General features: G+C 38.7%; 1 protein-coding gene across 3 annotated transcripts in view; it reads right to left on the bottom strand.

Moving 5' to 3' along the window:
- The window catches only part of LARP4B (La ribonucleoprotein 4B), a 94,190-nt gene that overhangs the window by 61,716 nt on the left and 16,534 nt on the right, over positions 1-15,940 (bottom strand). For all 3 annotated transcript variants that reach the window (XM_038530230.1, XM_038530229.1, XM_038530231.1), the window contains exons 2-3: positions 4,618-4,752; positions 3,949-4,008 (exon numbers count right to left, since the gene is read on the bottom strand). In XM_038530230.1, the coding sequence (XP_038386158.1) occupies positions 3,949-4,008; positions 4,618-4,698 (141 nt within the window). In that variant the 5' untranslated portion in view covers positions 4,699-4,752. The remainder of the gene's footprint in view (positions 1-3,948; positions 4,009-4,617; positions 4,753-15,940) is intronic.

Below are 15,940 nucleotides of genomic sequence, written 5' to 3'. Positions count from 1 at the left end.
CTGCCTGTGTCTCTGCGCCTCTCTCTCTATCATGAAATTAAAAAAAAAAAAAAAAAAAAAGCTGGTATTAATTTAATTTTGATTCACTGCTCTACTTTATTTCCTACAAGATTTAAATGGCAAATGCATAAAAATAATTATACATCTCTATTATTGGGCATACAGTAATAAAGATATAACTTGTGATACCAGTAACATAAAGTAGGGGGAGAATTTTACAGGAGTATAGTTTTCACATGCTACTTTAAGTAGGATCAATTTAAATTAGGCAGTTATAACTTTTGGATGTTATATGTAATTCCTATGGTAACCAGATAGATATAGATATGATATAAACATGACATATCACAAATATATGATATAAAGATAAGTTTTTAAGGACACCTGGGTGCCTCAGCAGTTGAGTGTCTGCCTTTGGCCCAAAGCGTGACCCCGGGGTCCTGGAATCGAGTCCCACATCAGGCTCCCTGCATGAAGCCTGCTTCTCCCTCTGCCTGTGTCTCTGCCTCTCTCTGTCTCTCATGAATAAATATATAAAATAAAAAAAAAAAAAAAAACGATAAGTTTTTAGAATGACTAAACTATCAATTATGCCATGGTAATATTTATGAAATTTTTCAATTTAAGTAAAGTATGCTGTGCAGAGAAGTTATCAAAGAAGTACATTACAAGCTTCCTGCCCTTATGGATCTTAAAACTTCTAAGAGAAAACAAAGACATTTGAAACACTTTTTAAAAATAACATAGAACGTAATTTCTTAAAATAAATTTTAATCAAATATGTAAGAAGTGAAACAGGTGATTAAAAAAGGATGAATCAATGAAGAGAAAAGTTAGAGCCAACAATGCAGGACATGAAATCTGTTAAAACAGGCAAAAAGTTATAAAGGAAAAAAAAGGATTAGAGTTGATTTTATTCCAAGTACTAACTCGGTCACTTTTCAATTATATACCCCTAATCCATATTTACAATAGTTTCAATAGTCTTTTCTATATAACAAATTTATAAAATAGTAAGTAATAAAACATCTGTTTACTTCAAACTTCAAACCTCTCAGGCTCCAACCTTTCCACTGAGGTCTAACTGGCCCCACTGGCCCACTTCATTGCTTGCTTGAATTTCTACCAGGTGGATTTCCCCTCCACAAATCTTTGCTTCTCCAGTTTTTTCCATCTCAAAATAAATGAAACCACCATCCCTCAAGGTGCTCAACTATCCCTGATTTATCTTTCCTTCATCCCAACCTACACATCCAATCCACAACTTGGTATGGTTAAACCCACCTTCAAAATAATTTTCAAATTATTCATTCCTAGGCTGATCCACCATCATAACTTCTAACCTTCATTCCTTGTTATTTGCTTTCTTTGCTCACTATAATCCATCATATATAAAAACATAATAAAGCCAAAATAATCTTTCTAAAATACAAGTCACACTATTCCCCACCTAAAATCCTCCAGCTTTATTCCAAAATAATTTCATCCACTCAGAGAAAATTCTAAGTTTTTGGTTTGGGGTATATTTCCTACTTGTTTCTTTTTTTAAATGAAGTAACAGATGCCAAAGAGGAAGTATCTCATCTTGAGTTTGAACTCTGAAGTCAGGTTACCTGGGTTCAAATCATGGTTCTATCACTCTGCAGTTAAGTAATCTTGGGAAAATTACTTAAGCCTTTCTGGGTCTCAGCTTCCTCTAGCTAAAGATTAATTTTTTGATGCTCACTGATTGGCTAGGGTTATAAAGAGTTACTACACAGTAAGGTTTAGAGTGGGAGAGCTATATAATGAATATGATTAATATTACCACTGGATAAATGCAAAGCTGTTCCTGAATTATTCAGACATTTATTTTGGCATCACTATGGCAATTCTCCTTCTCACACCATATCCAGCTTGGGGGAAAGACTGAACCTTCGAGACTGCTTCCTGAATCAGCCTGCTAGACACGCTCACTCAGCCATCAAAACACCTGCAGCCGCTAAACCAACGACCACACCCACACACTCAGGCGCACCATGAATGATGCCAGCTAGAAAGATGTTCAGAGCAATGCCATTTTTAAAGGCAAGAAAGAAATAAACAATATAAAAGCCCCCAAACCAAATGGCTGAAAAACAATGGCAGAGCAACACGAAGAAAATACCCTAATGGCAAGGACAAGGAGGCACACAGATGAAATCATGCTATGTAGGAAAAAATGAGGTCAACATATACATATATATAGACACACATATACATATATATGCACATATACGCATATATATGTATGCATCTATACACATATACACATATATACGTATGTGTGTGTGTATATATATTACAATAGCATAAAATGTGTGTATCCTTTTATTTTCTGTAAAGATGCTCATTTGTTGTAAATAAAGCTTTATTAAAGGACACACACTGTAAGCCCAGATGTCTCTCAGGGCATCTTCTAGCTCTAGTATTTAATGATCCTATGAAAACCTAAGTGTGCAACACCCACTGGTGTTTACCACTGTTAAACAGCATATCCACATTTTTAAAAAGAGTTTATTTATTTATTCATGAGAGACAGAGAGAGAGGGGCAGAGACACAGGCAGAGGGAGAAGGCTCCATGCAGCGAGCCTGACGTGGGACTCGATCCCGGGTCTCCAGGATCACACCCTGGGCTGCAGGCGGCGCTAAACCGCTGAGCCACTGGGGCTGCCCGCATATCCACATTTTACAAAAGCCTCATGTCAGAGATGGGATTGCCCAAGGGACACCAGGCATGTTGGGTATCAAGGCCAGAACAAGAACTTGCCACATCAGGTCTATTATAGGACATTAACTCTTAAAAATGACAAAGAAAGCATGTGTGTAAGCAGTACTAGGTGCAATTTATTTCTGTACAGAAATAAAATACTGAATTCTGGATCAAGTGTTTCAATTCTTTTCTAGTTAGGTCTTATCTCAATACTTGCAAATAAAATAATAAAACAGGCAAAAAAAATGCCAAAGAATCAAAAATTCAGTTTCTAGCCTTGTTTTAAAGAGATGTCTGAATATTATGTTGGACTGCAAATCAACCATAGGGAAGAAGAAAATTGGTCCTTAAAAAAAATTTTTTTTTAATGATTTCTGTATAATTTTCCTCTTAGATTACTACAGGTCTTATATTTGGATCTTAAACTGCTTAAAATATTACAAAATTCATTTAAAAATCAATGTAAAATGCAGTATACCAAAAAGCCCTACATATATTATAACAATAATAACAATATTTTGGAGGGGATCTTTCTACCAAGAAAATTCTACCTTATTTAAAAAATTCTACTCTATTAAAAGTAGATCAGCAATCCAATCCCTGGTTCAATTTCTACATGAACTACTTACAATTTGGGCAAAGTTTTCTATAATTTTATAAGATGACTTTAAAAGTTTTTCTTTTATTTTCTAAATCGTGCCAGGTCTATAATCACTTAGAAGGCTGCCAAACTAAGTTTGGAGTGGCTCCAAACACACCCAACATGAGCGTGTACACATAAGGTAAAGAAAGAGTTCAAAACCAATGGATCTCCATTTGTTTATTTTCACTAACCACAGCTAACTATGTTAAACCAATTTTCTTAGTAAAAGGTTAGTATAACCTGTGTACTTTAAAGAATATAGGCTTTCAAGATGTAGAGCTAATCATATACATTCTACAGATTATCAGTGAACTATTACAAACACTGTGATGAGTATCTGACATTCAATGAACGCATGGTACACAACGTCTGCAGAACTATACAAGCACAACTATATACACAGCACACGTAGAGAAGTCAGAGGAGGACATACAGTACTGAACACTTAGAACCCATGTGGGTCTCCCCCAACCCACACCCCTTTGTTGGGAAACATCAACAATTTTCTAATTTTGTTACAATAAATATTTGTTCATGAGGCAGTATTTGTGAGCCTCAACTGAACTAAATTACCTGACTCAAAGCTGGGATGGAGCTTGTCTGAGAAGTGGTTTGAGATATGGGACCATTCATCTGTAAAATTGAAAACATCAAACGCACCCTCATTACAATGTAAGCAGTATTTTCAAGCTACAGTAATTTAGCAAAAACAAAACCTATTGAGAAAAAACATTTTTACATAACAAAGAAATTCAGTGAGATATGCAGAAAGATATAGGAGCTTTGAAACTTAAAATATTTTAAAATTCTGACTGACCACCATAGGCAAAATTCCTTGTAATTTCCATGGGGAAAATTAAGAAAAATCTGCTTTGCTTGACAGGATAAAATCTTAAAAGCAGTCAAAATAAAAATTTATATTACAATATTAATCAATTCTTTTAAATACATACCATTAGAACATGTGTAATGTTATTACAGTATTTATAAATCACTGTCATTTTTCTAGAGGGTTTAAACTCCCAAGAGTTTTAAGCATTTGTTTTGTCTCACCTTGTCCTGATAGCTTCCTCTACTACTAAGCTATCCATAAACTTACTCAGACTAGAACACCTGTATTTAGGTTTAAGATATGCCAGAGTTACTACTCTGATGGTACTTATAAAATCCAACATAACATCTGTGATCAGAAGAAGAGCAGAGTGAGGCCCCAGACCAGCTCTGGCCTCGCCCCCTACTCACCAGATGAGCGCTGTCTTTCCCTTCCTGGACTCGCTGGCCCTGCGGTTCAGCCACGACCTTAGTGTCCTGATCAGAAGTCATGAGCTGTTTACTCTGTGGCCGCACTGGGAGAAGCTGAATGGCAACTGTAGGGTGCTGTAAAACAACAAAACAACCCATCAGTAGCTTATAGTACAGAATACAACAGATTCTTCAAATTAATACTAGGAGGTCTTCAAATCTTCAAGTTTTCCAGGACATTTGTTGCTCCTCCGGAATCTAAGTAGTTTATTTACTTACTTACTTATTTTTAATTGAGGCTCCAGGCCCAGCATGGAGCCCAACACAGGGCTTGAACTCATAGCCCTGAGATCAAGAGCCCAGCTGAGATCAAGAGCTAGCTGCCCAAATGACCGAGCTGCCCAGGCATCCCTGCAGTCTAAGTTTAAACAAATCTGCCCATAATTTACACCTTTATATTAACCCAAGAATATCGTAAGACTAGAAATTGTGTGCTAACACATACAAACCCACTCATGGCCAGAAAACCATCTTTTTAAACAGAAAGTAACAAAACTAATAGAACTCCAATTTGTATTTTATGAATCCCAAATTTACATATATCATTTTGACTGTCGTTCCAGGACAACAGTTGTCAAGAGAAATAAATAGTAATTAGTTAAAAAGGAGTCCCTTCAAAATCCTGACCCACACAAACCAAAAACCACTTGAAGACAGTAGGAGTGGTGCTGCAAAGCAGGCTTTCCAAAGTACTGGCTCAGCTCAACAGTCAGGAAACTAAATTTCAAACAAGATAGCTCATTTGATTTTCCCAAACAGAGTAGTAATTCTGGTTCACAAGAGACTGAATACTCATGATTTTGTACCATCAGCATGAGAACCAGGGTTCCCAGATACCCAGGGCCAACTCTGGTGTACCCTCTTTCTGCAGCAAGCCACACCACCCCACACCACCACCAGGACTGGATTTAATCCAGGTACCTTTCAGGCTCTTCTGAAAACAGAGCATCCTCTTGCCAGATATGGAGATTTAAAAGCTAGCTATTTCTGTCTCATGAGGTAACCATGCAGGTGTTTAGTTTTTATAATGGTGCTCCCTACATTCAATAACCTGCTTATAATAAATTCCCAAAACCCTTGTAATGAAATAATCTGATGGTCAAAAGCAATCTCATCGAACGGTCCACTATATCATCAGCCACAAAAGCACAAGATCACTTCTGTGCTATTAGACAGGTTTGGCAATATAAACTGCTTAAAAAGAAAAAACACTTGAAACCAATCAGTTTCACAGAGGTCAACGTCTTCCAAAATACAGAATGAATGATAGGTGTTAAACTGTAAGAGTTTGCAATATGTGAAACTATCATAGAGGCAAACATTGACTCTCCCCAAATACCAAATCCAGGAAATGAAGTCGTGGGATGGTAACCAAACCGACAAGTCACAAAAGGGCTTACAGTTTTACCACTATGCACTTCTAGATTTGTTAAGATTCTCAAAGAAAAAAATGTTTGGTTAAAAACTAGGTAAGATAGCCAAAATGGGGAAAAATTCAACTACGAATTTCTTTTATTACAACTACTACGTGTATTTTTTCAGTCAGAGATTCTGTGCCTCCTGAGAGAACGAGCAGCAATGCCAGGAAGTTGTCTTTCAAAACAAACAAATAATATCCACACACCTGGGGGACGCCCGGGTGGCTCAGGGGTTGAGCATCTGCCTTTGGCTCAGGGCGTGACCCCGGGGCCCTGGGATCGAGTCCTGCACTGGCCTCTCCACAGGGAGCCTGCTTCTCCCTCTGCCTGTGTCTCTCATGAATAAAAAAAAAAAAAAAAAAAATATCCACACACCCAGGATGTGGTCTTATTACAAACTTACAGCAAACAGGAGCACTGAGGAGTACCAGGTACAGGAGGATCCAGACAAGCAGGCTGGCTTCCTCAACACATACTGGCCAAACCACTGCTTTATTTGGTTGTATGGCTTTATTCAATTCAAACAAACAACAATCAGGGAAGTCACAGTGATGGCATATTTTAATAAAAATGATGCTGTGGTCATCTTTAAAAAAAGAGGCCTAATCTTACAAAGTTGCATACTTATTTACAGGCGCAATAACACGGTGGTTAGAATTTTCCTCAAAATAATACATGTGGCAGAGATGTGGGAGTTCCTATTTGTTCCCCTTGGAAGAGGGGTATGGGGGTTAACAATCTGATCCACTCTACTTCTGCATGCTTTAAATGTTCCCTGACAAAAGGTTAAAAAGGTAGCATGGCAGTGTCCTAGCACAACAGACACAGCAGGCCTCTTATCCACAAACAAGTCATCTTGACGTCACGCCACTCTCTCTCTTAATTACTGACCTAACATGCACTGTTTTTCAAAAGTCCTACAGCTGGAAAGAGGGCTTACTGATCTCCACCTTGTTTAAGCAGCACGAAAGGTACAAAGTATTAAATCAGACTTTATCAAATGTCTGAATCTAAAATAAAACAGAGTACGATGATGCAACAGTGACAATAGTTCAATAAATAACAAAACCACCTTTTTATTACTAGGTCAAAAGACCAAACCTACACTGAGACTTAAACCATTTAAACTACTGCTTCCAGGAATCGCAGAAGAGCAGGTCTCTAGGTTTTAAAGAGGAATACGCAAGGGGGGTGGGGGTGGGAACTTACCACCAAAACAAAGCATTTGCAGCATAAGACCTAGTAGTAGTTTGAAAACCTGATAGTGTCAGAGGCAGCCCTCACAAAGCCTTCCTGAGCTGAACAAAAGGACTTATTTCCCCTATTTGATTTCATCTCTGGATGTGAAAAGGCAAAAAGATGCAGTCAAAGGGCCCTGCCTCCTGTCCTGTGGTCTCTATATAGGGCCAGACATTTTTAATTTCACCTGTCAAAGGTACATGTAAAGTTTAATCAATCTTATTAAATACTTGGGAGAGTATGGTTCTCTCAGATCTGTTCATAAAGAATCCTTTTCCTGTATACCAGAAATGTTTGTTTGCTTCATAATGAAACATCCCATCTCGGAAGGCCCCATGACATTCAGGTTCACTTCTCCTTAGTCCCCTCTAACTGGGACAACTCCTCAGTCTTCCCTCATCTTTTCTGTGCACGTTCCAAGAGTGCTGGTTAATGCTTCTGTCACACGAACCTGGGGCACTGCACTAGGAAAGCAAGGAAGCCAGTGAGCACGCTCAAGGTCGCAGCACAGAACCAACAGGAAAGGAAGGCAAGGGCTCTCCCAGCTACAGGTGGACAACAGGCAGAGCATGCAGAGCAAGCGGGTAACACCCACCTTAGAATCCACAACAGTTTAGAACGCCACCACTACGCTGGTTACTTTTGGAGGTTGTTGGGATATCAACTCACTTTTCTGAAGACTTCTAAAGACAAACTGTCACCAGCCTGCCCCTCCTGGATGACTACTGCAGCATGACCAGGTGCTAGTGAGAGCAAACTGCTCTCTCTGTACAGGAGCCACAATGAATAAAAACAGTGAGCAATCAAATTAGAAAATGAAACTGTTTGCAACATCTAATGAAGTAACAATAACCATAGATGTCTCCTAAAGCCCGGTGGAGAGTTGATGGAAAGCTTCATAATGGTCAGATCAGATGGACATTAAGGTGACTTTCAATCCCATCACTAATGTGGAACAACTAGGTGCTACATTCTTCTTGATGTGAGGAAAGAGCACCGTTTATTAAGCATTCTTGCCAAAAAAAAAAAGGAACCTGTAGTTAATCAAACCTCTAGATCGGACTCACAATTTAAAGGAAATTCTGGAGCAATATATGTTAAATCACACTGACACAAAGCCATTAGCTAAAACCAAAATGTGGGGCATTCTAGAAGACAGATGACCTCATTTCTGCAGCAAACCTAAGACATGGAAAAATGGGAGAGATTTTTTTATTGCTACAAAATACAAAAGCTTTAACCAAAATAACCTTACGTAACGTGAGAAGTGTATCTGGATTGAAATAAATTAACTTTAGAATGACATTTTTGACAGGAAAAATTTGACTGCCTAGGTAATAAAGGATATTATGGAATGATTATTAATTCCACTGGGCACAATCCAGGTGCTGTGTCTGTTTAAAGGTCTTATCTGGGAGATATATAAACTAAAGACTATGGATGACATTATATACCAGGAATTTGCCTTAAAATATGCTCACAATTTTTTTTGGAAAATTTAAAGGAAAAAACAAAAATACAAGAATGCAGCAAGTAGCTGGTGGTAAGACTACATGATGGGCACACAGAGGACTGCTCTACTACTCACCCTATCTCTGTAGTTAAAACTTCCCACAATAAAAAGTAAATAGAAAAATCTGGAGCACCGGGTGACTCCAATAAAAAGTAAATAGAAAAATCTGGAGCACCGGGTGGCTCAGTGGTTGAGCATCTGCCTTGGGCTCAGGTCATGACCTGAGGTCCTGGGATCAAGTTCCGCATAGGGCTCCCCACAGGGAGCCTGCTTCTCCCTGTGTCTCTGCCTCTGTCTCTCATGAATAAATAAATGAGAAAAATCTGACTAGGATATGTACTAGTATCCATCTAAAACTTCACACACTGTTACTTAAAATCTGTGCTACATATAAAAATATGTAAACTATTTAATGTTCATAGCAGTTTTAGTAAAAAAAAAAATTATAGAAAAGCAGAAACTAATGCAATGTATCACACCTATATAAAATATTGAGAGATTACATTAAGTTAAAAAAAAGCAGGATAGAAGACTGTGGACAGTATAATTACAGCTATGTTCTAAAAATTCACATAATTTTGTGAATATTTACAAGTAAATACACCAGATTAACTAATATGTGTGACTTAGTGTTAAAATACCAGTACTGTATTTTGTTTCATTTCTCAACTCTCAGTTACTCCTCTGGCTTGCTGGTTCCACCTTTACCAATCAAGCACCCAGTCCTTCCTACAGAAAGCATAAAGTATTGATCCAGCAGGAAAAGCATCCAAGTCCCTTCCCAGTGGGTTGTCAATAGAGATTAATAAAACCACCAATTGGCTGCAAACATTAACATTTTCTTGTAAAATGCACAACTCAGTTTTGTTCTTTATGAGAGAGGGTCTCAAACACTGGCCTGAGCCTGTCATGGGTCCCAGAGACCTCCCCAGGCCCACCAGTCACACCAACTGTCACAACAATGCCAAGATGCTGTTTCCTTTGCACTCACACTCTCTCCTGGTAAACTGCTGTGGAGTTCTGGTGCAGTTAGAAAGAACAGCCAAGGTTATAAAAAAAAGACTATCAACAACAAAACTAAAAGACAACCTACAGAATGGGAGAGGATATTTGCAAATGACGTATCAGATAAAACACTAGTATCCAAGATCTATAAAGAACTTCTTAAACTCAACAGCAAAGAAACAAACAATCCAATCATGAAATAGGCAAAAGACATGAAGAGAAATCTCCCAGAGGAAGACATAGACGTGGCCAACAAGTACATGAGAAAATGCTCCGCATCACTGGCCATCAGGGAGATACAAATCAAAACCACAATGAGATCCCACCTCACACTGGTGAGAATGGGGAAAATTAACAAGGCAGGAAACCACAAACGTTGGAGAGGATGCGGAGAAAGGGGAACCCTCCTGCACTGTGGGTGGGAATGTGAACTGGTACAGCCACTCTGGAAAACTGTGTGGAGGGTCCTCAAAGAGTTAAAAATAGACCTGCCCTACGACCCAGCAATTGCACTGCTGGGGATTGACCCAAAGATACAGATGCAGTGAAACACCGGGACACCTGCACCCCGATGTTTATAGCAGCAATGTCCACAATAGCCAAACTGTGGAAGGAGCCTCGGTGTCCATCAACGGATGGATAAAGAAGATATGGTCCATGTATACAATGGAATATTCCTCAGCCATTAGAAACGACAAATACCCACCATTTGCTTCGACATCGATGGAACTGGAGGGTATTATGCTGAGTGAAATAAGTCAATCGGAGAAGGACAAACATTAATATGGTCTCATTCATTTGGGAAATATAAAAAATAGTGAAAGGGAATAAAGGGGAAAGGAGAAAAAATGAGTGGGAAATATCAGAAAGGGAGACAGAACATGAGAGACTCCTAACTCTGGGAAATGAACTAGGGGTGGTAGAAAGGGAGGTGGGCGGTGGCTGGGGGTGACTGGGTGACGGGCACTGAGGGGGGGCACTTGATGGGATGAGCACTGGGTGTTATTCTATATGTTGGCAAATTGAACACCAATAAAAAATAAATTTATTAAAAAAAAAGACTATTAAAACACTCCTCACTTTTCAAACTATGTATTTTGTGTAAGGTCAGATTTCCTTCTCATCCTTCAACCAAAATAACATATCACTAACAGATCAAATGCAGAAACAGAAGAATCCCCCTGAGAGTCTATTAAATATTGAAAAGATTTATAAAAATATAAAACAAGATCATTCTCATTAAATTATTTTTTTTGTTTTGGAAGATTGTTACCTTTTCATAACCAATGTTATTTACATTACGTGTAATGGCTTTGTGATTACTGTCAAAAAATATCTTTTTAAATTTGTCTTAATTTTTATACAAAAACACAATAAGCCCTATAAACAAAAGTTCTTAAAGATCTTCAGGGCAGCCCAGGTGGCTCAGTGGTTTAGTGCCGCCTTCAGGCCAAGGCCTGATCCTGGAGTCCCGGGATCGAGTCCCACGTCAGGCTCCCCCCGCATGGAACCTGCTTCTCCCTCTGCCTGTGTCCCTGCCTCTCTCTCTCTGTCTCTCTGTCTCTCGTGGATAAATAAGGGCTTAAAAAAAAAATCTTCAATAATGTTTAAAAGTGTAAAGAGGTCCCAAGATCACAATGTTTGAGAACCACCAATATAAGACAAAACGAGTCCTGATGTACAGATCCTCAATGTTCCCGGAGAAGAGACATCCTATGCTCATGGATGGGAAGACAAAGTAGTCAGGATGGCAATACTCCGCACATCTACAGTCAATGCAATCCCACCTGCCTTTTTTGCAGAAATTGATGAGCTGATCCTAAAATTCCTATGGAAATGCAAGGGACCCAGAATAGCCAAACAATCTTGCAAAGAACAAAGTTGGAAGACTCACACTTCCTAATTTCAAAACTTAGTACACAACTATACCAATTAAGATAGTGTAGTACTGGCACAAGGGGAGACATACAGATCGTAGACAGAATTCAAGAGTCCAGAAATAAACCCTCACATTTATGGTCAGTTCATTTTCAAATGGGTGCCAAGACCATTCAATGGGGAAAGAACTCTTTTCAACAAATGGTGCTGGGACAACTGGATATCTACATGCAAAAGAATGAAGGTGGACCTCTACAACACTCTCTCTATATAAATTAATCAAAATGGATCAAACACCTAAATAAGGGGCACCTGGTTGGTTTAGTTTGTGGAGCATGCAACTCTTGATCTCAGGGTTGTGAGTTCAAGCCCACATCGGATATAGAGATTACTAAAAAATAAAATAAACTAAAAAAACCCCAACAAACAACACCTAAATGTAAGAGCTAGAATTACAAAACTCGGAAGAAAACACAGGAGTAAATCTTCATGAGCCTGGATGAGGCAATGTCTTCTTAGGACACCAAAAGCACAAGCAACAGAAGAACAAATAAATTGGTTTTCATAAAAATTAAAAACTTTTGGGCTTCAAAGCACACCACCAACAAAGTGAAATGGAAGAAAATATTTGCAAATTATATACCTCATAAGGGTCAGTGTATATGTACAGAGAAAGAAACAGAGGAGTGTGTTCCTAAAACTCAATTGTAAGGGGCAAATAAGTAAAAACAAAAAAACGAAACAAAAAAACCCACAAGAAACAAACAAACAAAAACCCCAGCAGAGTATGAATTGACATTTTCCCAAAGAAGACATATAAATGGCCGATAAGCACATGAAAAGATGTTCAACATCATTAGTCATTAGGGAAATGCAAATCAAAACACGAAATACCACTTCAAACTCACTGGAATGGATATAATCAAAAAGACAAATAACAAGTGTTGGCAAGGATGTAAAGAACTGGAATCTGAATACACTGCTGGTGGGAATGTAAAATGGCATGGGCACTTAATAAACAGTTGCAGATATTGAACACAAAGTTATCATATGACCCAGCCATCCCATACCTAGGTACATACCCCAGGGGACACAAAGCATGTATCATCACCAAAACTGGGTACATGAGTATTCATAGCAACACAACAGCCAAAATGTGGAAATAACTCAAAAAGTAAACTATTAGAGGTTAAAATCCTTATTTTCATACTCGTGTTTGGTGTACTTCAGTAGATTAGCGAATAACAATGATAGAATCAGTTTGAGAATTTGATAATTTCTAAAACCATCAAAATAAAGTTATCATTCTTTTAAACATGAATTTTTTTTCCTGCTTACAAAAGGGTGGTGTGTAAACACAGATGATGTGTCTGTGTACCAGAAATGCAAAAAGAGAGAGAATTAGCATTTGGACCTCTGTTATGCAATGATTACTCTAAGTGCTTTACTTGTCACTGAATCAACTTCAATTCTTACTGCTGTCTCCTGCCCACTCAGCAGACTGGGAAAATGAGTTGAGATAGCTCAGTCAAGGTCGCAAAGCCAGGTAAATCCTCTGAGTTAATTCATACATGCACCTAATAATTTCTGCTCTTCAACTCTATGTTGTGCAGGCCGCTCAGTGCAGGCTGCTCACCCTATCAATCCACGCCTGAGTATGCCCATTAGGACACGACCACTAAAGTACCTGCAGTTTCCTGAGCTGGTCTTCATTCCTTCTCTTCTATGCTGATAATTCATAGGCATCAGTGCAGAGATTCTGATTTTTAGCATTTTAAAATAAGCACTTTTTATTTTAAATATTTTATTTATTTATTCACAAGAGAAAGAGAGAGAGAGAGGCAGAGACACAGGCAGAGGAAGAAGCAAGTCTCCATGCGGGGAGCCTGACGTGGGACTCGATCCCGGATCTCCGGGATCAGGCCCTGGGCTGAAGGCGGCACTAAACCACTGAGCCACCTGGGCTGCCCAAAATAAGCGCTTTTTAAAAAACCAACATGGTGCCTAAATATAAGCCAAATACTTCAACTTTTTATACAACAACAGTGACCTGACAATACAAAAGAAAAACTGGCCGCATTGAGAAATGACATGTTGCACCTCCCTGGGGAATTTTCAAATGTATAGGTAAGTTTTTGCTTTATGAGTTGACCTTGAAATGTAAACATTTCATATGAGATGAGATTCTATTACATGAGGGCCAAATAGAAGACCTCTTTTCTCAATCAAAAAACATTCTTCTGAAGTCACAAGTCACCACTTCTATGTTCACCCAGCCACTCAAAACTTCCCTGTCTTTGCACATTTTATTCTTCTTGCCTGAAATGTTCCTCCTTCTTCGGCGGCTTCCTTCCCATTCCTCTCTCACTCCTTCTCCATGGACTCAAAGCCTTCTCTGTTTCTCAGGCACTGGCCACATCTGTGCTTCTCAACCATACTATCCTGAGTCTCTTTAAGAAATCCATGTGTTTCACCTCCTTATGTATAGAACACAGCAGAAATATGTATCCCACCAATGATATGTTACAATTGACCCCCCAGAGAGTCCTGTCAGTAATACTCACTTACAGGTGGTTTAGCTGCAGTATTGCCCAATACCACCAAATATTGCAAATACCAATATTTGCAACCACAAAATGAAGGAGGAGTCAAGTTTGCTAAGGCATCTTCTAACTCCACTACTTTACTGTTGGGAGGAAGGAGTTCAGGGACAGAACCTGAGCAAAGGAGTTGGACAATACAGACATAAGTTCTAAGACAACTCAAACGTAACTCCTAGGATTATTTTACAAAAGAGCAGTAAATGAATATTCAACAAGTAAAAACAGTTTTATCCAAATATGGAAAATGGGGGTGGGATGAGTACTTCAGAGACTGCCCCAAATTAAGTACTATATGATCCTCTTTGAGAATCAATTAGAAAAGCCAAAATTTGTTACTTTCAATGTCTAAACATAGTTTGTAGAAAGACAGTTTACCTACCAGACCTCTGAAAATAAAACTCTTTGGAAAAAAACAGAAAAGGTCAATGAAACTAAATCAAATCATTAAGGCACAATTATAGCATTGTAGGATTTGGAAAGGCATTTGTTAATACTAGTAACTTTCCTTTAGAACTCAATATGCACACCTCTAAATAGAGGTATAAGAAAATTAAATACCATAATAGGAATTACAGTTCCCATTCGCTTGCTCTGTGCTACAGGTTGCATTATATTGTTTATCTCACGGCCGAGCAGCTGACAGCATTGCTCTATAATATTTAAAATGCACATTCCTGTCTTATGGCAAATTAGTCTATGTACCTTCCACAGCACCTTACAAAAATCATATATCCAACTGAGTCTGCAGGCTTCAAGAGTAGGGACATCTAAAGAGCAACAGACAGCTGTGTCCAGGACAGCAGTTACTCTGGCTCTTTGTTTTTTCCAGTTCAGTATCACCAAGCTTTCTCACAGTAACTGTGGCAAAGACATAGATGAATGAAAGAAAGGAACCCAACCTTAGCAGCTGCTTAATTACACATTGGAAATGGCATCCAATAGGGAAAGAGTCCTAAACAGATGCTGCCAATAAGCCTCCAGATCAATTTTTTTATTTTTTTTAAAGATTTTATTTATTCATGAGAGACACAGGCAGAGGGAGAAGCAGGCTCCTCGAGGAGAGCCCAATGCAGGACTCAATCCCAGGACTCCGGGATCACACCCTAAGCCAAAGGCAGACGCTCAACCGCTGAGCCACCAAAGGCATCTTCAGATTAATTTTTTAAACTTCCTTTTACATGTGTACACCTGTGCTTCTACTAAAAGATACAGCTGCAGGAAAAAGTAACTTATTTTTTACAGTTCAACCTGATTCTGCTCCTAGAGAAGGCATAAAATCAGACACAAGACACTTATTTCTCAGCCATATAGGACTGGAAAAGTATCTATGTGAGAAATAAACCCCAAAAGTTACACCTAAAAATTTTCCCACTACTTGCTTTTTAGAATTTATTTCATAATTCCACACACACTATGAGAAAGGTCCCTTCCAGCTTTATGAATAAAGTGGTTCGTGGCAGGGCGCCTGGGTGGCTCAGATGGTTGTGTTGACACTTGATTTCAGCTCAGATCATGATCTCGGGGTTGGGACATTGAGCCCTGGGATTCGTGCTGGGCGTGGAGTCAGCTTAAGATTCATTCTTTCCCTCTCCCTCTGCCTCTCCCTC

The sequence above is a fragment of the Canis lupus genome, chromosome 2, assembly GCF_011100685.1.
Source record: "Canis lupus familiaris isolate Mischka breed German Shepherd chromosome 2, alternate assembly UU_Cfam_GSD_1.0, whole genome shotgun sequence".
In the NCBI taxonomy this organism is placed as follows: Eukaryota; Metazoa; Chordata; class Mammalia; order Carnivora; family Canidae; genus Canis; species Canis lupus.
Note: the sequence above shows the minus strand (reverse complement) of the source record. Positions and strands in the feature narration are given on the sequence as shown.